Consider the following 23427-nt stretch of genomic DNA (forward strand, 5'->3'; position numbering starts at 1 on the left):
AGAATTAAGAGTGAGAAAAAATTGTGATTTTATGTTTATTAATCTTGTATTTTTTCTTTTGCTTACTGACTGCTGAAATTGTCTTGTATTGCTATAATAGACTCTCACTGCTGACATGAGACATTTGATTTATTTAAATGAAAAATTCACAACTGTGCAAGGAGGATTTAACTCAAAGCCTCTAATAACCAACTATCTTTTCCCCCAAGGTCCAGTGGAGCATGTCCATCTGAGTGTCCCCTTTGTCGCCATCAGAAATAAGGATGTCAACATTACTGCGGTAGTTTGGCCCAGCCAGGCAGGCACGCTTACCTACTTCTGGTGGTTTGGTAACAGCACCAAGGTACAGCTGCCCTTTGGTTCACTTTTACTTCCTAAGCGTGTTGCACCAGACAGGGAATTCTGTCAGTCCTAATAGAAACTTCTTGCCTTTGCTTGTTTTGCATTTTAGTTTTCTCTTTATCTGAAAAGGGTTGTCATTATCTGAACTTCAGCCTTTATGAGTTTATTTCCTCCTGTCTTGTGTTGTTCTTGAAGTAATTACTTTTTACATTACATTAAAAGTCATTACTTATTTACATCTGGTTATCAGCCCTATTGAGCTTTGAAGGCTGTTGTTATTACCAGCATTCACTTGCAACTTAACTGAATTATATACCACTATATATGGGATAATACTGGCTTTCAACACAGTGTTCAAATAGCCATGGGGATTTCCATTATGTACCAGTATGCAGTATATGATGCTGGATCCCAGCATAATACTTTAAAGCTGTTGGTGTTCAAATAACCAGTTGTACCTAGAATTTCATGCTAGGCTCTCAATTAATTTTTTGTGTTTGTGACCATTGTTCACAGGCTTGGATATATTAGAGAGGGATGAGACACCTTTATAGTGAATTTTCAAATTATTGGCAAAAAATTATTATAAAGAGGTTTTTAATCAATAATTAAAGTAAGTGAAACTACAACTTGTAGTCATGCTTTCAAATGGAGAGATCTGGATTGCTTATTAGCTACAGTTTTTATTGTAGGCATTGGGTGAGACAGCTGACACACAGGCACTATCCTCCATTATTACAGTTGTGAAATGTACAGCTGATAATTTTTCAATGTAGTATCTGCTGTGATTTACAAAAGCAGTTTAAGTCACATCATTGTCTACATTATTGAGTTGCAATTGAAGGTGGGCACCGAGGAGAGGTCACAGGAGAAAAAAACGGGGATTTTACATGAAATATGGAACTTGAGATAAAAAATACCAGGCACACAAGTATTTTATTTTCCCTTTGACAAAGCTGCTTGCATTTTAACCTCTTACCCTAGCTACCGACAGCAGCAGGAGAAAAGAAAAACACAGTAAATGCTGTGTCTACTGGGATTTTACATGAAGTTAGGAAGCTTACTCTAAGAACTCACCTATTTTTATGGAAGCATAATTGAGGCACCAGAAGAGCTCGGGAGAAAAACCACTTACTGTAACTGGGCAAGCTGCTCTGCCCTAGCTGAGCTGTGGCAACCACCCACATACACACACCAAGTCCATAACAAGTACCAGGTAATTCTACATAGTTTACACTGCACTGAAAGGGGGGGAATGCAAAATCACGTTGCAGCGCAGGTATTTTTCGCTCAGTGCTCACACATGGACAGCCATTAAAGTACATCTGAGACAATTTAGGTGCTGGTAACTTGGTCATCTGCTTAAGTCCTCCAGTGTACCCTGGTGTCAGAGTTTTCATGCTATTGCGTTTGTCCTTAATATAGAAGTTAGTTGTGAACAGGGCCTTCAGAAAGATTTTTGAAATAGCAAGTAATCTAGAAAAGGTACAATGAAGCTGTGGTGTTTGCTGAAGATTTCCATGCAGCTCTTATGGTGCTTGCACCTGTGTTGTAAATATGATCTGTTTTATCTTCTAGCTTAAATTTCAGGCAACAGAGTACAAGCAGATATGGATGTGTTTGGGATAGATGATTTGGACATAGCTGTACCTGGAGTAGCTGATCCTGATGATACCTTGGAGAGATTGCACTTGTTGCTGAAATATTTTGAGGCTTGGATTAGTAAAGATGGTGCCACTTAGCTGTGGCCAAATCAAAGACCCAGAGCACCTTTCATTCTTTGCATAGTATTATCTCCAGCTACCTCGTGAAATGTACTTCAGCTCTGACAGAAGTACGGCAAAGGATATAGACATAACAGCCATTTTTTTTTTCAAGACAACAGTCTGTGTCACATCAAAATTCCTTCTGGGATGTTTAATGTGCATGTCAGATCCTTCTGTGTGCCCACTCATGGGCAAACTGTGGTGCTCATAGTACAGCTGGAAGATGGGGACACTGCTTTGTGTGTGAATTACAGGATGAGGTGTGTAATATTGTGTATAGTGCCTGGGTTTGTTAGGTGATACATTCTGGTTCCACGCTGAGGGATTGCAGCTTCTTTTCCTGTTCAGCCTGTAGGCACTCCAGGCAGAACCAGATGTGTTTTGTGTCACTGTGCAATCTCACTAAGCTATTCTCTGTATTGCTGCACTTGTGAATGTTGTCTTAGACGCAGATGACCTGGCTGAGGCTCTTCTGCTGCCCTCCCCACTCTGCTGGAACCATCGTACTGAATTTCTTCTGTGCTGATTTTTACAGTATACCCAAAGGCCAATTTGCTTGGATTAACACAGGTCCAGTTTAATAAATGTGTCCAGCTGTCTAATAGGTTTGAGCAAATGAACCTTAAACTGCTTGATTTAATTTAGAGTTAGTTTCCAGGTGCTGGAATTAAAATTAAGGAGTTGGCTGAATGTTGAAACTCCATGATGGAGGTGAAATCACCCATGATAATGGAATGTCCAGCATACACACATACAAAAAGGAAAAATTGTCATTTTAAAGGCCACATTGGTTTCTCTTATCTGCCTTTGCACAGAATCACATCCTGTAACCTCCAGGAAGATTTATAGTATCATGCAATTTGATATAGGCCCATTCTGCTTGTCCAGGATATGTGCATGTTTAACTACATGTTAGCGAGGCTGCCAGGGCTAATGCAAGCTGCCATCCTTACGGACTTGGTCTGTGGTCTCCTATGATCAAACAGATTTTTTTTTTTCCCTACTGCCTTTTCAGGTCATGGGTGGGGCTGTAAAAGGAAGGTGGCATTCTGCAGGAAGGGAAATGTGTTTGCCAGCCTGGTGTATGCCAATGGTAATTTTGATTTGGCTATGAAAATGGCATATATGGCCATATATGTTGTGAAATGCAGGCAAATTGGCAGTCTGATGGGATGAAGCGTGAGAGCTGGAAGGTGAATGTTTAAGGGTTTTCCTCTGGAAACAAACTGGCAGTGTGGTGAAGAGACAATAGCAATGGTACAATGGTTTTACCTGTGCTCTTAGACCTTTAAGTGTTTTTGCAATGGGGACTAGTATCAGTATTTCCATTTTAATGGTTTAATCTAAACCAAGAGATTTGTCTATAGACCAGCTGTCAGATCAATGGCTCTGCGAAGGCTAGATCTTTGATTTTCAATATGCAAATGTCTTCCTGAACATGGTGTACTTTTCTCATCTAGATGTGTATCAGGGTGAGAGTTTCCTGTGCAAAGAGGAGATCTTTAGTTCTATCCAGGACATTTTTCTTTGAGAAGGTGCAGATAAAGCCAGTCTTCTCTGCCAGGCCCCTGAGCTGGCTAAATGCAGGTCAACTTTAGTCTGGAGATCATTCAGCCACATTCAGACAGCAGTGTCGGCAGGTATTTTGCCACGCTTTCAGCCTTGTTAGCATGGTTTGCCAGCTTATGGTTGGAGCTAGTTTACAGGCTCAAAGCACAGACAAGGCAATGCTGGGTGCCCTCATCTTGTCCTGAGCAGAGTTGCTCTAAGAGAGATGGATTTGTGCTCATAAGAGCAAGGGTTGAATCTGAAAAATATGGATTGTTTGAAGAGGCATCTGCGTCTTTGGTTTATATTCAGATGTTGGTTTGAGCTGGACCCTGTGGTTTGCACAGCTGATGTAACAACTGTGCTGAGTGTGCATGCCTCTGTGTGTGCAATGCTGTGTTCTGTAGTGCTAATTCTGCATTTTCTGACTGTGCTCTACTGAGCTATTCATAATATAATGTGTTGCAGTTCAGTGGAAGAATATTTCAGGAAAGCATTTACTGAAGTGACAGAAACCTTTGCCAGTGGGATAGTTCTCATTGGGTGGTGTTAGGGCCACATTTAGACCTTAGCAGGACAGACAAGCTTAAAGCACCATTCCTGTATCAGGAAGGAAGCATATTGTAGCCTGGTGGATTACTCAGATGCATGTTGTGATCCTGAGCTAACCTCATCCTGATTTTGAAATTACCATCTGTGTTTGCCTCTTGCAGCCCCTCATCACCTTGGAGAGCAGCATCTCATATATCTTCGCCGTGGAGGGGATGAACACTGTCACTGTGCAGGTTTCTGCAGGCAACACCCTCATCCAAGACACCAAGGAGATCGCAGTGCATGGTACACTCAGCCTTTTACAGTCAGATCTCAGGGGGTGTCTAGAGGTGAAGAACAGACAGTCACTGCTAAACCAAAATGAACTCTCTGAACTCCCTAGTGCCTGGTGACAAACTGCAAACAAATTAGCTCAGATGTGTCATGATCACAAAATACAGAAGTGAGTTGGATGTGGCAGCTGGCCAAATTTGTACGCTTAGCACTGTAGTAAAGTGGCTGGTGTCTCCTTTGCATATTGGTCTGTCTGTACACCCTGGCTGGCAACTCCCAAAAGAAAAACCACTTAGAGTCTGTAGCCAGACTGCCTTCCGTCTGCTTCCTAGCTGTCACAAGGTGGCCTGAACAAAGCTGGTGTTTCTCTTTATAGAGTGACTGTATAAATGCAGGGGTCTGGAGGGGTCTGGAAAACAGGGGGCAGAAATGACTCTGTTGGTATCTCTGGCCATCTTCTATGCCACAGATGGAGGTCTAGGTGTGTCTACTGGACTTTCCGGTGGGTAACGTTTGGTTTGTTCTTGCCATATCTGCATGCCATGGGCTCCGAAAATCACCCTTTGGCAGACTACAGAGCTTACCCAGTTTGGGGCTTGTTAAACGCTGACTGGAAGGGCTCTCTCAGCAGTTTTGGCCAGAACTTTGAGATTTATCCAGAAAATAATTTCCACCCTGAGCTAGTCTTCATTTTCCTCATCCACTTATTGGCATCCAGCATTTGAGGGCAAGCTTTTCTTTTGATAGCAAGTTTTATTGAGAGACCTGGGCTTCAGATACTCAGGTTGCACTGTGTAGTTGAACTATGTGTGTCTTGTTTCAGTAATTAAATATAAATAAATGTCCTGCTGGTGACTGGAAAACTGTATGCTCAGATTTAACAACCAGCTAAATAGATATTTATTGATTGCCTGGCTGTGAAATGCAATGAGTTTTAAGAATTTGTTACTATGATTTAGTAATACCCAAACTCGCTATTAGCAAATCTAAGTAACCCTCTACGTGATAATTTTGAGCATTGCAAAATGCAGGGTTTACTTCAGGGAAGCTTGCAACTTTCCACTGGTTTCTGGAATGAACCTGAATCAAGTGTATCTGAGAGTGGTCCCTGCAGGTGATCCTGACCTTTGGTCCTGGTAGGTCCCACAGAGCGCTCCTCACTCTGTGTTTTTAAATACCTTGTGACAACTTTTGCTATTCTATTTAAAAGATCCAAAGCTTTGGATTTTATCACAAAAAGAATTCGATCTAGTTGGAACGTCCAAATAGTCCTATGCAGTGCCATGCTGCAGACTGACCTGATCTAAGGAAGGAGTCCTTCCAGACCCCCAGTCTAGTGATCAGTTCAAGTCTGAGCACATAAATGAGTGACAACTTTGACAAACATGCACTCTGCTAAATTTGTGTCCTAACCTGTGTCCTGTGTTAAATTATTATGGCTCTAGGCAGGAAGGCATGGCTTTCTAGTATTAGCAGTGGAGGAGATTTATTCAGGGCTTTCTCAAACTGTGATTAACAAACCAGAATTTACTCGATAAATAAATTGGACTTGGTACTGATGGTTCAAAAGTCAAAGGCTTTATATATCAGGTTCTGGGTTAAGCCTTCAGAACTTGAAAGAATTTCCCTGCTCTCCTTGATGCTCGTTTTATTTAAAAATATACTGCAGCTTCTAAAGAGAAAGAACAGATCTTGCAAAAGATGCAACATAAATGTTGTGCTGGCACTTCCCTGCTATTCTGTGGATTTCCTATTTTTTAGTCTTGCTGATTTATCTTGATCTAAAACTGATACCTTCTTACAAATGATTAATGGTACTTATCTGAAGTGTCAGGAGATCAGGTGCTTCAAGATGAGGCACAGCACATCTCCAAAACCAGAAAGGAGTCTTGTACCCTGAGAATGTATATCTGAGTGTGATTCCCATCCTGGATATGTGCTTTCCACTGGCCCAAATCCGTTCTATATAGTTGTCATAAGGATTCCACTCTTGGTCTCTGGTAACAGCAGAGGGGAGAGTTGGAATTGGAGAAAAATGTAAATTGTTCTGTATTTGAAGTCTAGGAAGTTCTTCTTCCTCCCTGCAATCAGTCAATTAAGAAGTAATTTCAAAGTGTTTCGTGAGTAGCCATTGCCTGATTAGCCAGTCATTAGCACCACCGGGTTCTGATCTGTTGAGGTATTAACCACTCATGGCTTCCCTCCAGGGCAGCAAACAGATAATACCTGCTTCTGAAAGCATTACTTACAGTAAGTGTTTGTTCTGCAGAGCACAATGCATGCAATTGCACAGACCTTCCAAATACCAACTGGTCAACTTTCTTGTAAGCAGAATCTGATGAAGTTGAGTGGCAAAATTACAAAGCCCAGGGGCACCTTGAAGGGAAGGCATCCTCTCACCTCTCTCATTCTTGCATCCATTTCTTCTGGGAAAAATAACAAGTTGGCATTAGGATAAAGTGTCCTTTATGAGAATCTTTATAAGAATTCTTTCCTTGCAAGCTTTCTGTTCTGCTTAGTGTTAGCCAGCCCTTTTTTTCCTTCAGCCTTTCTCTCTTGCTTTAAGGTAATTTAATTATGGTCTTCCTGTTGTCTTCTGTACCCTCGGCTGTACCCTGAACACTGCCCATTTAATCTTCTCACAAGTACTGTTTTTCTGTTCCAGAGTATTTCCAGTCACAGCTCCTGTCATTTTCTCCCAACTTGGATTACCATAACCCTGACATCCCTGAATGGAGACAAGACATTGGCAAAGTCATCAGGAGAGCTCTAGCGCAGGTGAGTGTCTGTTTCCTTGTCTGTACTAACATTGACTAGACTGTTAAAATATGCACTTTTTCAACATACCAGCTTAAAAGAATGGGAAAGAACAGTGGTAATGAAGCTATCATTTTAAATTGATAAGAAGCTTCTTAATATGCTGGGTCTTTTTACAGAAGCAAACTATATTGGGAATTTTGTGGTAATATTATAATTACTTTTATTAACGTTTCTGTGGTGCTTTTTACCTTTTAGTATCCCTGAGGACTTTATAAATTCTAGAATGTAATGGTATCATAATTATTCTTATTTTGCCGAATTGATGTTACAGTATCTACTGTTTTCTACTCCAAACGTTTGGGTAGTGTTACTGTGTGTTGTTAAACAGCTGATCCACTTCATCCCAGAAGACAGACATTGTAGTATGTTGGATGCACGAGGAAGATATTTTTACCTCTTCCTTATACTCAGTCTTCTAATGCAGCTAAGTGTAGCAACTGGTGAATGTTATAAATCTCTACTGCCTTTCCAACTGGGGCAAAAAATGAGGGTTCAGAGGGAAAATAAAGTTACCTTTAAAATACAGGACAAAGAGAGACATCAGTGGGTGGAAGATACTGAATTTTCCTTTGGGTTTAGTTAGAATATGTAAACTAGCACTCATTCTTGCAGGAAAGGGGACAGAATAATTTATTATATCAAATAGCCAGGGACTTTGGTTTTGTGTGAAATCAGGAGACAGATTTAGGCAAGCTTTTGTGTTTTTTACATTCTGCCAAAAATATACCTTGCTTTTTTTTTTTTTTTGCTTCAGCTACAGTTGTTCTTAGAAATGGAGGCTGATTATTTTTACAGGGAAAGTACATTCCTGCTCAGCTTTTCTCATCTGCAGCCCACTTGAAATTCACAGTTTATAAGAGTTTCCATGTTTGTTTTCCTATCCTGAGAAAACACTAAGTTCATTTGTTTAAACTGTTGTTCCCTTTTACTGTATTCAGAGTCAAGCTTGCAGAAAAAAAGAAATCAGTTAGGTTGTAACTCTGACTGGTTACAGACAACAGTAGAAATCATGTAGAAATGCTTGCTTGTATATCCTTTTGTGACTATTTGGTTGCACGCTGTGGTCTCTGCTTATAGGACAGATCACCAGGAGTGGGCACTCCCCTTGATACATTTCAGTTCAGGAATGAGGCCAAGAAGCTTGGGCTGGGGTAGGAACAGGGAGCTAATGGGGTTAGCCTCATATAGGAGAGGCTTCCTGCCCTACTGAGGATGCACAGCTTGAATTTGAGGAGAGAGGGCATTAGCCTCAGTTGGCAGGTCATGCTGAAGACAGTTGTGACAGTCAGTGAGGAACTGACTCTTGGTTCAGCAGATTGAGCAGTTCCTAGCACAGCCCTCCCAATCAGCCCTAGTAGTAAAAAGTCTCCCACTGGAGCCATTAAGTTATTAATGTATGGAAAATGTGGATCCCCATAACCTGGTATTAGAAGGTGACTGCAGGCAGTTTTCTTCATATGTCCCTGTAAGTTGCACACTTACCAGTAGCTGATCTGAGCCAGACTCTCTGGATCTGACTTTGGGTCATCCTTTTGTAGTGAGAAAGGTCTACATGGAAAATTCCGATCTGAAGAGATGGTAGGTTTGGACTTTGAGTTGAGATCTTTGGGTCCAGGGGTGTTGTCAAGCCTACATTTACTTCTAGAAATGAAGTAGGGTGAATCTTTGGCAGAACCTCTATTTCTGACTGATCAAATGGGCAGAAGAGCTCATTAGGACCACAGCACATACAGTGGAACTGGCGAATAATAATTTGATGGGAGCACAGTTTCCCATAGCGAATGGAAAAATCAGTAACAGAAGAGCAGCTAGAGACCTCCTTTTTACTTTTCTTTTAGGTGACTGGTATCCCTGATGAACAGATCTTGGTAGCTGTATTTCCTGGGCTGCCTACTTCTGCTGAACTCTTCATACTGCCCCATAAAAACACAACAGAGAGGAGGAAAAGCAGCGAGGCTGATCTGGAGCAAGTAAGGAAAGCAGGATTCGTGGAACATTCATTCCTATCATACCATTTGCAGATGGGCCCCTTAACTTGTGCAGCATTGGAAATGACTTACAATAAATGTGATGAAACTGGACGCATCTGGGACTGTGGCAGTATAGTTTATGGCATTAAAGAAAATTATTTTCAGAGGAAAAATGGGCGTTTTTAATACCTCGCTGAGATAAGTCACAGTCTACCAGCAGTGGTTCTTCCTAGATCAGTGGTGTGTCCTTATTACAGTAGTTATGGCCAAAGGAACCTTGAATATGTACTCCCTCTGCTCCCTGGAGGAATGCTAATAGACAGAGGCCGAAGGAGCAGGATAATATACTGAGGTTTACTAAAAAATAAATCAGCCTCTTCAGCTCGTATATCACTGGAACAAGGCCTCTTTTTTTTCTGCAGCACTGAATGGCGTGTGCAAACTATATTTGGAAGTTACAATATCCATCCATTTAGATAAATAGGTAATTACAGTGATGAATAGCAACTGTGATATGCAGGCAAGGGAAGAGCTAGGAACAACAGCACTAGTCTGCTGAAGCTTTCATGCTAGAATTACCAAGTGATTAAATCAGCTCTATAAAGGCAAAGGAGTGAAGTGCTGCTGGAAAGGCTGCTTAACTCTAGCTAATGTTCTTGGATGCAGCATTTTTACTGTGTGCAAGCTATGTGTGAGCCCATGTCCAAGTAACCCTTGGAGGAGTAACTTTTCTGTGATCGAACATTAAATAATTCAGAGGACTGCTGAATTCCATGGAAGCTCTTGTCACCCACTGAGAAAAGTCAGTCCCCTCTGAGTAGTACATTTGTTCTAGGAAGCTAGCAAAGCTGGCCGCTTAAATTTATGATGGTGAGTATGCAGGAGAGAGGCATTGTGCTAGGAAGATTTGGAAGGCTTTTTGGAGGGATTTTCTCGGAGTCATTTCCATTCTGTTCAGTAAGATATACCCATATTAGATTTCCCTCCGAACAAGGTGTTATGTCAATATTAATAATCAGTATTACGCAGACATCTCAGATTAGGTTTCTGACTAGCTGGTCATGAGGCCTGAAGCTCTACTGCTCTAATTTTTTTGATGGTATACTCAGTTGTACTTTGGCACCTGTCGTTGGCCTCGGCGTGAGGAGCTCTGCCCTGGAGAGTAGGCCTCAGAACCACCCAGTAGCTGTGCCCTGACCATCAGAACTACTCAAGGGAGACCAGCCATTAACAAACTCAGGCTCCAGTGTGACATGCCAAGTATGTGCTCTGAGGCAACCAAATAACACATCATAGCTGTGCTGCTGAGCCACAAGTAAACTCCAGTCCAAGGTCTCTTTTCTAAATGAAGAAGAAATGTGGCAAGTTTGCCATTGATCTTCAAAACTGGGTTGTCTGATCCCCAACAACCTATTTAAACAGGAGGTACATGACTAAGATTGCCCTGAATCAATGTGAGGAAAGAAGCGCTACTAGGCTGGACTACCTAACTCAGTTCCATCATCCATCAGTGAAAGGCCAGTATGTCAGTGATTTCCAAGTGCTTTACATCAAACTCACAGGACATTGTGGAGGGTGAAAAGATGCTTAGTTCTTTTCACTCCTCCCCTACCCCCCCTAAAAAAGAAAAAGTATTTGCTAACTTTCTTGGTTTCCTTCCCAAGAGAGGTATAGTAACATACTCTGTGTATCAAAAGTCCTGTAGAAAGACTTGCGTGCAGTAACATGCACTTCTAAAGAATATGTATATGTTTCTCTCCTGTTCCTCAGTCTTTCACTTCCCTTCTCTTCCTGAAGCCAGTAAGAGAAGTTAGTCACCATTTATAGGCTACATGCATTCTGAATGGTCTCCAGAGCTTGCTGTCCTCTATATTGTAACTACCTGTGTCTCTTCTTATTTCATCAGGTGGTAGAAATCCTTTTTAATGCTCTCAACCAGAACCTGGTCCAGTTTGAACTGAAGCCTGGTGTTGAAGTCATTGTGTATGTCACTCAGTTAACATTAGGTGAGTGTGGAGTCAAATGCATAGCTGTGGTTCTCTTGAGGCTTCAGACAACTCCGGGAGAACCAGAATCAGAGCACTCACATCTTGGTATGTGCTACAGGAATATGTAGGACTGATGTATTGAGACATAGTCTGTGGTAGAAGAAGGAAGTGTTAAAAAAAGAATCCAGCAGTGGCATCTTCATGCACCAGTTTGTACAAGTATTAGAAGTACCTTTTTTAAAGTTCCCTGTGGGTTAATTAACTAGTGCATTGATGTTTTTCAAGTGCTTTAGAAAATCAGGTGAATGGTGTTCTATTAAGCCCTCATTGGGCACCTGTGGAATTCAGTGGGAGTATCACTAACTTTCATGGATATTGGATCAAATCCTTATTGCAAAGGGCTTGTTAATGTTATGACTAGCCAAGAAGCTTTATAGGGGCAAAGTACTCACAAAAAGATGATCCAGGCCTTTTACAGGGAATAAGTGCTTGAATATTGACTTCTACAAATTAGAACTTATTTAAATTTCAATGCTACCTATCTCCATTTTTGCAGAGTAATGAATAGTCCCTTTCAGCTTCATCACCCCCTTTGCTTTAAATCACCCTAGTGTGAAGCTCTCAGCCACTGCTGAGAATTTTGGCCAGCCTAATGCAAAGCTCTCAGCTATTACTAAGGGAGTGATGACTAGACGAGGTGATGGATGTATTTTCGCCCTTGCTTCTCCTGACTGCCCTTGCAATTATCTGAAATGTGGGATCTTGTGCATGTGACATTGCTAATAGCCTCTCCAAAAGATCGGGATTCATGTCCCAAGATAATACACTTCAGCTTCTTTTTACATGAGACTCAGAGTCAAGAGCTCAGCTAAACCAAGGCTCGTGACCTATGCCACAAGTAATGCCATTTTGCCTTCACTCTCTGACTGTTGTTTGGGGATGAAAGTCAGCCATTAATAGGAGTAGGCTGGAATAAGTTAATGTGCAAAACTGGGAATGATATCCAAATAACCACAGTCTCCAGGTTCAGAAACTGGGTTTGTTCTAGTAAGACACTGCAAAGTGTGGATTTAGCTTCCAGTGCTCAACTACTCTCTCATCCTGCCTTAGTGTGGGGGTGTTGCAATTGGTTCACAACCATTCCCGTAATAATTTGACTCAGGTGAAATGGCAGTCAGTTCTTTGCCATGAAACAGTACATAGAAGTGGTAGAAGCAGAATACTGACAGGATCAGACTCCTAGGTGTAAAAATTTGGCAATGGAACCAGAAGTTACTTTATTTGCATAGACTTTTTTCCCATCTTCTGGGTGACAGGAAAAGAATAGAGAACAGCAAAAAACCCAAACCAAATATTTATGCAGTGAGAAACACTCAGCTGCTACTTATAATCAATTGCACTTCATTAGAGACTTCTCATCAGACTTCTGATTCTCAGCACAGCACTCAGACCATTAAGATGGTCCACTCCGATGAGCTGTGGGAATAGCTGCATAAACAAGGTATAGTAATACACTTTATTTAGCCCACCCAAAATGTCAAGGATAGATGGATTAAATCTCCAAAATGTTACAGCATAGTACATGCTTGGGTCCAAGATTATTGCTTTGGCCTCCTCCACTTTACGAAAACTGACTCAATTCAAAAGCCTGTAAGGTCCAATACAAGGATGAACCTTGGCGCTTTCTCACAAGACTGGATCCCTGGCACATGTCAGACAGACACATGTCCTTGGAAGATGGGAGTCATGCTTTTCATGGATGCTCTGAGGTAGCTTCTTCAAAGGGGAAGAGGTGCATTAAGCCACACCTCAAAAATTTCATTTCCACTCCAGTCCCTGGAAAAGCCTGAAAAGAAATAGCCCAGAGTGTTAACACAGCAGTGATCAGACTTTCAGCTAAGCACGCCTTGCTGTGCCTTTTCACTAGGAGATGTTAGACTGCACTGTCTTGAAAAGGGAGTTTGGCTTTCAAAGGACAAGAGAGTCAATTTGTTTCCTACTGATTGGTCTTGCTGAAAACAGCATGCGCCATGCAGTGGTGATAAAGCAGATGTGGCAAAGACAGAATTGAGCTCAAGTCTGTGATAGTTATGTGTTCTCTAATAATGTCTTGTAAATGTAATGTTCTGCCTTTCCTCCTGCAGCACCCCTTGTTGATTCCAGCACAGGTCATAGCAGTTCAGCGATGCTGATGTTGTTGTCTGTGGTGTTTGTAGGCTTGGCTGTTTTTTTAATCTACAAATTCAAGAGGTAAGTTAAAAAACTTTGAGGGATGGAAGAAGGAGACACTGGGTGCTCTACAGGCAATCTAGGGAGAGCAGTGCCTGAATTGCAGATGTAGAGCAAGTTATGCTCACCAAAGGCTTAGACCAGTATAGTTTCCTATTTCTCAGAAAGACAACCATCTGCTGCCCTTCCACCACAAACCTGGTGCTCTGAAAGCTCACCAAGAGCTCAGAAATCAAGCTGTGACCTGTTTCAGTGGATCTGTTTGAACCACAGACAAGAAATGGGAACTCTGTGTGCTCACTGAGCTGTGTGATGCAGACTTAGTCAGAAATCACGATGGATGTCTTCATACAGTCTGTATCCATCTGGCCAATTGCCTTAGTGATAGAGTATCTCAAATGAAGTATGAGGTATATTTCAAAGTGAATAGCTTAGTCTTGCAGAGGAACAGGTGTGACTATGTTGAATAAGGGAGACTCAAAACCAGAAATGTTTGTGGTAAGCATCAAAATGCTTTTGGGTATCTGTGCTGAGATTTTCTCTGCCAGATGTTAATATAAACCTTTTCCTTCCAGGCAGCAGGCTGGACCTGTGGTGGCTATGGCACTTTGCTGCTGCAAGCTATGAAACAAAATGTGGGATAAGAATGGCCTGCCGAAGGGCTGCCTTATGGGAATTTAGTTTAGGCAGATGGAGCTCCTTAGGAGGAACTTTGCATTCAGTACAGTACTTATGTGTTAAATGGTCTGTGTGCCCAGATCCTGCCCAGTGGCAAAATGCGGTATTTAAAGACAAGCTGAGTCTGACCTTAAAAAAAAGAAAAAAATTCTGGACATGAGTGGTTCATCCAAATTGGGAAGCTAGAGCTTTTCCTGCCCAGATTTCAGCTGTATGTTTCTCTCTGCAGTTTTTCAGCAGCCCAAGATAAGGCTAGTACTCTCTAATGATGTTAGTGGGATACAAGCAATATTCAAAATGGAATGATAAGACAGACATGTATCCTAGTCTCCAGGTTTAAAGCTCCCCTCATTTCTAAGATCTTGCATTAACCATTGTCAAAATCAGTGGGTGACACTGCTTCTAGTGCTTGATCCCATGCACATCACAATCTGTTACCAAGCTCCCACTGACTTCAGTGGCCCAGGACAATTTTCAGAGAACCCATGTGTGTGAATCTGCAAAGGTACAGATTTCCAGGCCTTCAACATGCTGTGCTTGTTGCCATCTGAAACCCTCTCTCTGCTTCTGAGAGGTGGAATACAGCTTCCCAATTGAATGGGAAATGGCACATGGGACTTGTTTAAGGCATTGATTTAATAATGTGCTGGGGAGGAAGCTGATGATTTCTCTCACTCCCAGATGTAGGACGAGGAGGGCAAAGAAATGTCTCCAGGAGATGTGCCAAGATTAGGTACAACCCTTTGTAAGACATGCTTTCCTTTGTGTCTTGGTGAGATGGTTTCTTAGGTTTGGCCTAATGTCTTCGGCTCTGTGGTCAGGGACCAGTTACCAGGAAGAAGGATCTGTATATTCTGGCTGCCAGAGAGAAGTAAGGAGCTTGGTAATCCACTTTGCTTTGGCAGTCTCCAGGTCATGTTATGGTACTACAGCTCATAAATCTGACTCTTGTACTACTTAAGTATCCTGAGCTTTGAGCATAGCAGCCAACAGCCTTGTGCTGTGCTCCAGGGCTGGGAAGACCCTGCCTTGTTAAAATCTCTCTGAAAATTGAATGCATTACAAATTGGGGGTGAGGGGGAAGGTGGTTAAAGCATTTGTTTTGCTTAGCCCAAAGCTCATCAACTTGCTGTACTCTCTTATCTGCTCTGTCCCAAAGAGGACAAACCCTGGTCAAACTGACAAAGTTTAGGATTAAATCAGATACCCAGAGCATCCTCAGCTTGATTTTTCAGAACAGAAAGCAACTTTTCAGCACTAAAGCCTCTGGCTCAACTGATCAAAAGTGAGAGCATGCAACAATTCTTAATGGAAAAAGGAGGTGAAAACAAAAGCTTTCCTCTAGCTCTCAGTGATGCAGAGGTCCATTAGCAATATGTACTTTTCTGATGAACCATGATCCCAGCCTGAATACAGAACTGCTGCTTACAGGAAAAGGTTGTGGGGAGAGCATGGGCCTGCATGAATTTTTAATTCTCCAAATTTATAGAATCGGTGCTTTGCTGGTTTGCACACAGACTCCATATTAAGAGTCCATCATGTTATAGACGCAGTAGGCATGTTAAACACTGCTGCCAGAGAGGTGCTTGTTGAGGAGGTTCAGGTAGAAAATAAAGGAAGGGGGAAAAGTAGGGAAATAATATGTAAAAATGTTGTTTCTTTTCTGGGAGACTGAGCATATAGCAGGTCAGTACCATGTGCGTATGGGTGCTGACTAATAGTGGGGCAGTGTGTATGTGTCCTGGGGCAGGCGTATCTGTGCTCAGGTATGTGTGGTGGGATGTTGTAGACACCTGTGTCAGTGCTGGAAGGCACAACAGGATTAGGTATGAGTACTGGGATGCACATATGTACAGCCACCTCAGTTTCTTTTTTCCCTAACTCTCTGAAGTACCTGGAGGCAGGCTCTCTGCCTCACAACTCTAAAGAGCTTTTCTCACCTTTCCTCTCAAAGCTCAGATGATTATCACTTCTCTACCATTGCATTGTTTGGGAGCGAAACTAAGCCTTCCAATATCTGCAGGCATGTTCTCATGTCCACATCTCTACACACCTCCAGATGTATTCTGGGCACTTAAATCCTATGGGAATGCATTTGTCCTCTCTCATCCAATGTGTGTCCTCTCTCATTCCCTGTGTAGTGCTTATGTCTTCTAGTGATCTGTAAGGCATGTCTGAACACTAGAAAGAAAGGGAGAAGAACACGAGATTTGTTAACTGCTGCTAAATATCCCAAATATGTCCTGACTTACTGCTGGGTAAGAACAGAACGTCAAATCAAACAAATAGCAAAAGTCATTTGAGGCCAGAGCTTCACTGGAGTAAAACCAGCATAGATCTATTGAATTCATGAGAGTTGAGGCAATTTCCACTGCTTTCAATCTCTGACATATCCAACAGCAGACAGGTTAGCATAAAGCGATGGCATTTTAGATAGCTTTTTTTGAACACATCTTCTTTCTCTCCCCTACGTGTTTTAAAGAACTGAAAAATTTCTCTGAATTTTTCCTTGCTTTAACAGTGTGGACTGCATGGCACAGAGTCCTTTTAAGGGCATTAGAAAAAACAGTCAGTCACCTTCCAACAGGCAACTACACACAGATAATCCTAGCAAACCCCACGATGCTTAACGTATTCCTTTCAGTTCTCTCATTTTAAACTTGCATTCCTCCAGGGGTTACTATCTAACTATCTGTCTAGGCCCATCTAACTATGTGTCTAACTGACTTTCAAGGATGTTGTGCTAGCAGTCCAAGTTAACTTCTCTTGGAAGAAGGAAGAAGAAATAATCCCTTCACTTTCTTGGGTCCCTGAGCAGCAAGGGAAAAATAAGACCCTGCAAACTTGTATGATGTGTAGCATGGCAAACTGTTTTTGCAATGAATTGTGTCGTGGTTCAGCCTCAGATGGCAACTGAACACCACGCAGCCGCTCGCTCACCCCCCCCACCCCTGTGGGATGGGGAAGAGAATCGGACGAGCAAAAGAACTTGTGGGTTGAGATAAGCACAGTTTAATGATTACAATAAAATGATGATGATAAATGATTATGATAATAATGACAATAATGTTAATATAATAAAAGGGAAAAGGAAGGAAAGGGAAAACAGGAAAAAAAACCGCAGAAACACGAACGATACAACCGCTCACCACCCGCCGACCGACGCTGCCCGTCCCCGAGCCGCGATTGCTCCCTCCCTCCCCCGGCCAGCCCCTCCCAGCTAGCATACTGGGCATGACGTTACATGATATGGAATATGCCTTTGGTCAGTTTGAATCCGCTCTCTTAGCTGTGCCCCCTCCCCTCCCAGCTTCTTGTGCACCCAGCAGAGCATGGGAGGCTGGACATGTCCTTGACATAAGTGCTACCCAGCAACAGCCCAAACATCTGTGTGTTATCTCAACAGGTTTTTTTTTTTCCATGCTAATTTCAAAGCATAGCACTATACCAGCTAGAGTGAAGAAAATTAACTCTATCCCAGCTGAAACCATGACAAATGGTAACAAATAGACTTTGGGTGGATGTTATGAGGTCCAAGTCCTTTCTGTATTCTGAGGCAGGACCAATTCTTTATAACATTTTCTGCTGTGGCAATTCCCACCGAGTCAGTATGGGCCTATCAATAGAAACAAGGCCAGAAGTTCTTTTCTCAGTTGATAGTGCTCAAATTAATTTTTACTTTTGGTTTCCAATGCACTGTTGATCGTGTAACAAATACTGAGTTGGCAATTGCAGCTGATCGTACTTAGTTGAATACTGCTCTCTGAGCTCGGTGCACAGTGTCCTCCACTGTGTGCACAGCTTCTCATGTAAAAGGGCAGGACCAGAACATTTAGGTTGACAGGTGGAGGAGCCTTTGGGCACAGGAAAGGAAGGCAGTGGACTGAGAATTGGGGTAGCTTTAGACTGGTGTTGGAATTAGTGGATGCTAATGGCACTTTCAGAGCTGAACATCTCTGTGGTGCTTTCACCATTCTGAGAGCTGATACTTTGCATCACTGCCAGTGCTCCATTTGTGGGATCGGTCTCAGTTTAATTGGTCTGATTAATCAATGACATGCCAAGGATCCCTGTGTTACAAAATACAGCCTCTCATTTTCCTTTCCTGCACAGGAAAATCCCTTGGATTAATATTTATGCGCAAGTTCAGCACGACAAGGAGCAGGAAATGATTGGCTCTGTTAGCCAAAGTGAAAATGCCCCCAAAATCACTCTGAGTGAGTTCACAGACCCTGAGGAGCTGATGGACAAAGAGCTGGACACGCGAGTGATGGGTGAGAGACAGCCCTCGGCTAGAGCTTGTTTCACAGTCTGGATGGGGATGTTGGTCATTGGGGTATTAGGAGCGGCAGCGACTGTGACCCCAGGAACAAACAGAGCCTGAGGCACGAACAGGGAAAAAATATCTCTCTGCAACATGGTACAGTTTTTCAGCTTTTCTCAGTGTTACACGACCAGGGTAGGAACCTGGAAACAGCAGTAGGTATATAGGAGTTAGTAATGGCTGTGGCTCGCAGCTGTGCCTGCTCGTGACCCTGTCTCTCCTGTGGAGAAGTCCCAGATTCCCTGAACCCTCAGAAGAATCAGCTGAGCCAAGCTTACACCGCTGGTGTGCTATCGTTACAAATGAATGTATCCCTAATAACTTAATAAGTTTACTGCTGGTCAACTGAGCTGTAGTAGCAGGTTTTCTGCATGCTCCATGCTTATTGCAAATACAGAAAAGGGTCTGTTACTTTTAAGAACCTTTTCTGTCTTTACATGTACACAAGCATATCCTAAGGAGTGAGAAGCAATATAGACCAAACTGTTGAAGCCACTGCACTGACTCTGTTCTCCATTTTCTCCTCTGCAGGAAGCATCTCAACAATTGCCAACAGTGAAAGCACAAAGGAAATCCCCAACTGCACTAGTGTTTAATACTGAGATTCCACTTGGTCTACAACATTTCTGACTTTTTATTTGTAATTATTATTGTTATAATTATTATTATTATTATGAAAAAAGAAAGAGTTATATGTCATTATTATAATTTGGGAGGGGATGGGGTGGGCTTTTCCTGTTTACCAGGGCTGCATTCATAAATAGCAGGGGTTCTTCGTATTTAGGAAATAATAATCAGATTAGAAAGAAAATGCAAAGAATGAGTCAAGTGTGCAATGGGATTCGAATGCCAGCCTCCTGTTAGATACAGATGGGAATTAAGTATTCAAATCCAACAGGTAGCAACATGTTGTAGGTAAGTTGTCCCTTTTCAACCCTTTTCAAAATAAGCCATGAATCAGCTATTTCATTCTGCCAGAGGGCTCAGTCTGCGTTATTGGACCAGGCTCTGCAACATGCCAACAGCCCTCACTTGCCAATGACATGAGTGTCTCAGTTTTTTGCAGAATCTTGCCTCTTTTAATTGCTTTTAATTTCAGTCACGCTCTGGCACTGTTGACTGCTGAGAAAGGAAAAAAAATCAGAGCAAACACACACGTCAGTGTTCCTTGGACTGTAGATTGGCTGGAGCAGAGAGCACCACGATCAGTGAAGGAACATGCCTGAGTTTATGAATGCAGCCAAAACCCCGTGCATGTGAATAGCAAGGATGCCGAAGGCCTACTGTAGATAATTACAATGTACATAGCTTTTTATTTCTTGGGAAATAATTTAATGTTTAGTAAAGGAAGATATGTTTGAAACAAAACCTGAACCACATACACACATGCATGCACACGCATGCGCGTGCACACACACATGTGCGAGCACTCGTACATGACGGCCAACCAGGGACCATGGTGAGCACTTGAATCACGCTTTGGTTCCAAGTGTGTTCCAGTTGTCTGTCATATTTCAATCTGACACTGCTGTCTATAAACAGCATAGTTTATTTCTCTGTGTATAACTGCAAGCCTTTTTTTTTATATATATATATATACAGTATCCCTTCCTATGATGGATCAGAAAAAGATATTAGCAGGGCAGACTATGAGCCTATAATGAATATTTTAATGATGTTTATCATCTATTTGCCTGTCACTGTTGTCCACTTCTGAGAAGAATCTTGATGACATCCACTAGGGAAAATGAGGAAAACAAGCATGAAATTACCACCATCTCGGTGTGGGCATGTATCAGTGGGCTTGGAGTGCCCAGTACAACCTCAACTCAGCAGTGGGCCAGCTTTATTCCCAGTGAGAAGTCATGCTTTCAGCAGTTAAGCTGGTGAAGTAAAGAGCTGTTCAGGGTGTGTAGGAGTAGCAAATTTTGGCTGAACATGATGCAAGCTCCTAGAGACTGCCCCTTGGAGATGGGGATGCAGGGTCAGACCTGCATAAGTGAGCTAGGAAAGGTCTGTCTTATGAGTGCTGCAGAGTGTCTGCTTCCAGTTTTGGGTGAAAATGCCATCAGAGTAACTTCTGTATGGTTGGTTGGAGCTTTCCGATTAGAACAGGGAGGCTAATAAAGAAAAGGTAGTGAAAAAGCTCTTTAGGAATCTTCTAGTGCGCTGAGTTAGGATAGGCACTAGGAACAGTGGAGTTTTGGAGCAGGAGGTTGACTTAGTGATGAGTTACTTTTATCCACATTTCTTGAGTTGATGATATTAAAAATGGACCTTATTCTGCAGAGTGTTGAGTTATAAGACCCAGCTGGAGTGAAAGAAACATTGGAGGCATGGTTGGGAAGATGTTCCAGTGCTTGCGTGGTAACATGAGGCAGAAATGAGGCTACGTGACAATGTTTCTTACCATTTTTTAGCATCTGAGTACAGAACTCCACATCACCTTTAATATATCTGGACTGAAATGAGGAGATGGCTAGAAATTAGGTGTTACTTGCTACCTCTCTGCATTGCAATGTGCCAGTTGGCTACAAATAAGCCTCAGCTACTTGTGCTCTCTGTTAATGGCCTGGAATGTCTTTCAAAGTTTATGATCCTAATGGGTCTGCAGGTGGAGAGAAAAGTGGTTAAACACAGGTTTGCAAAAAAACACAGGAGCTATTTCAAGATTAAAATTGTAAAACCAAAATGTAGGGAAATACTGTTTTGTGTGAAGTATGAAAGCTAAATTTTCTCAATTTTTCTGCCCTTCCATTTCAGTCAGGCTTGTGGGCCTTTTCTGCTGATTTAAATATAATCTTTTTCTGTTTCCTCCATCACTCTTCTGCTCTAGTTCCTAATACAAGCTGGAGAGTGATGGCTGTGTTATTCTATTTAACCTTGAGTTTCCATCCATCACATGTGCATAAACTGTTGCATTACTGCCTCTGTTCTACTGAAACACCAAAGTAGTTTACAGTAATGGCCCAGTCTGGTGATAACACTGTTAGCACAAGGCCATAACTTCCCATTTAGGTATGGATGGGAGGGATGTACATAAACGATGGTCCTGTGGGCCTTGAGCTCAATGATAGGCTGATCTCAGTCTTTGCTGATCATTAGAATTTGAGGGACTACTTTTGTGAGCTGCTGTGGAGGAGTGAATGCAAAATACTATTTTTTTCCATATTAACTTTTTATTTTATAAACCAGGAAATGAAGTGAAAATGTTCATTGTTGTTTGGAGTTTTCTAGGTTTTTCACAGGATTGATCTCATGTTGATTTAAAAAGAAAGGGGATTACAGTTTTCACAATTTCTTTTCGCAATTGTTTACAATTTTTCCCTTTACACTCTTAAAGATGGCTGTTAAATATATCAGAAAAGATAGGAGGAAGCAGGGAGGAAAAACTGGGAGTAAGCTGCTGAAAAAAACTGAAACATTTTTACTTCTCAAAAAGAAATTTAATCTCAATGAAGTCTGAGAAGTTTCTGAATGATACAGTTAATTTTGGGAGAAACATCTGTCCAGAAAGCCATTTTCAATCCAAAATTATCCAAAATGCACTACAAAGCAAACAAACAAAATCCATGGAGCCAAAATTAAATGTCAAAAAATCCTGCCTGATTCTTGAGCTGGCTCAAACTTCATGTTCCATGAGACTTAGTGGGTATCACTACCTCTCAGGGTAGTTTGTCACATTGCTGTCTGGACCTGAGTGTGCTCCATGCATATTTGGAAAGAGCTCCCTGGGATGTTCCTGGGACCACATTTGCCAGATGATACCTCCTGCATTAGGGCAAAACCGTAGCTGATGGCAGCTGGAAAAAGCTTGTGTTCATGACTGAAAGCTGTTCTTTTAGGATGCTAGAAGGGTACCCTCTGCATCCCAGTGGGACACCCAGGGTTGTTTCTATCCATTGGACTTCTGCAAGGCGTGGATTGGGCAACCAGCACTATCCATCTTTTTTGGAAGGTACTGAGCAGCAGCATTGGCACAGACTGCAGTATTGGCCACTTTTATTTGTGTATCTCATGCTAGAAAATATCAACTTGGGGATGTCATTGGGGTTTTTTCCACTGCAAGTTTTACCCCCGAGAAAATGTAATGGAAATCCTTGGAGCTGTAGATCATTATTTACCTGGGTAAGGAGGGGAAGAGCCATTGCCATGAGAAGAACATAAATAGCTCCCACGCTGTAGTTGTGTATAAAGAGGAAAAGACAGAGAGCAAGAGACCAGGTCTGCGTCCTCTATCACTGCCAGCCTTTCCCCCATGATGGATTCTGCTATATTAACTTAGGAATAATGCATGAGACCTGGAGCTTTTGGCTCTGTATAGCTGTCAGTCTGATGTAAACACTCAATAGATCCTCTACTTAGTTTAACCTGTGCTTGAGAACCCCAACACTAAGCCTGGAAGGATCACAGATGAGGCTAGAGCAACTGGGGACTGCAGAGTTTTTCAGTTACAGCTGCCATCAGTAAGAGCATGTGCAGGAGAGTGCGCATTTTCTTCTGGGCTAAGCTTTGGTTTCAGAGAAGTACAAAGATGTCCTTTTCTGCTCCCTTTCCCTTCAATCAGTTCCCACACACATTCCAGGTCTGACAAACCAAAACAGAATCCTCACGTCTGTTCTGATGGTGTCGGGCAGTGCATTAAACACAAACCACCACCATGGTTTTAAAGGATTAAATGAGGCAGACAATTGCAATACCTGTATTAAACACAGTAATACAAATGCATGAGTCATATATATACATATATATATACTGTTCTTGGTTTTATTGTTCCATTTGAATATTTCTACTGTAAAAAAGGCAGTGGTTTTGAAATTGTTGAAAATAAATGTATTTTTGTACATCAGAGTTACCCCTGGCTGCTCTTTCAGTCCTTGTTCTTTTCAAATTTCCTTGTGGTGAAGTCTGCTGTGTCTTCACTGAATTTCCCTGGC

At 42.0% G+C, this 23427-nt stretch overlaps 1 protein-coding gene across 1 annotated transcript in view; it reads left to right on the forward strand.

Annotated features, from left to right (window-relative positions):
- Positions 1–19203, forward strand: part of SORCS3 (sortilin related VPS10 domain containing receptor 3) — a 317833-nt gene extending 298630 nt beyond the window's left edge. Inside the window, exons 20-27 of the mRNA XM_064464110.1 lie at positions 210–343; positions 4370–4493; positions 7147–7259; positions 9140–9271; positions 11178–11277; positions 13404–13509; positions 18280–18440; positions 19022–19203. Coding sequence (XP_064320180.1) covers positions 210–343; positions 4370–4493; positions 7147–7259; positions 9140–9271; positions 11178–11277; positions 13404–13509; positions 18280–18440; positions 19022–19086 — 935 coding nt within the window. The 3' untranslated portion in view covers positions 19087–19203. The remainder of the gene's footprint in view (positions 1–209; positions 344–4369; positions 4494–7146; positions 7260–9139; positions 9272–11177; positions 11278–13403; positions 13510–18279; positions 18441–19021) is intronic.
- The last annotated feature ends 4224 nt before the right edge of the window (positions 19204–23427 follow it).

Source organism: Phalacrocorax carbo, chromosome 12 (genome assembly GCF_963921805.1).
Source record: "Phalacrocorax carbo chromosome 12, bPhaCar2.1, whole genome shotgun sequence".
Taxonomy (NCBI): domain Eukaryota; kingdom Metazoa; phylum Chordata; class Aves; order Suliformes; family Phalacrocoracidae; genus Phalacrocorax; species Phalacrocorax carbo.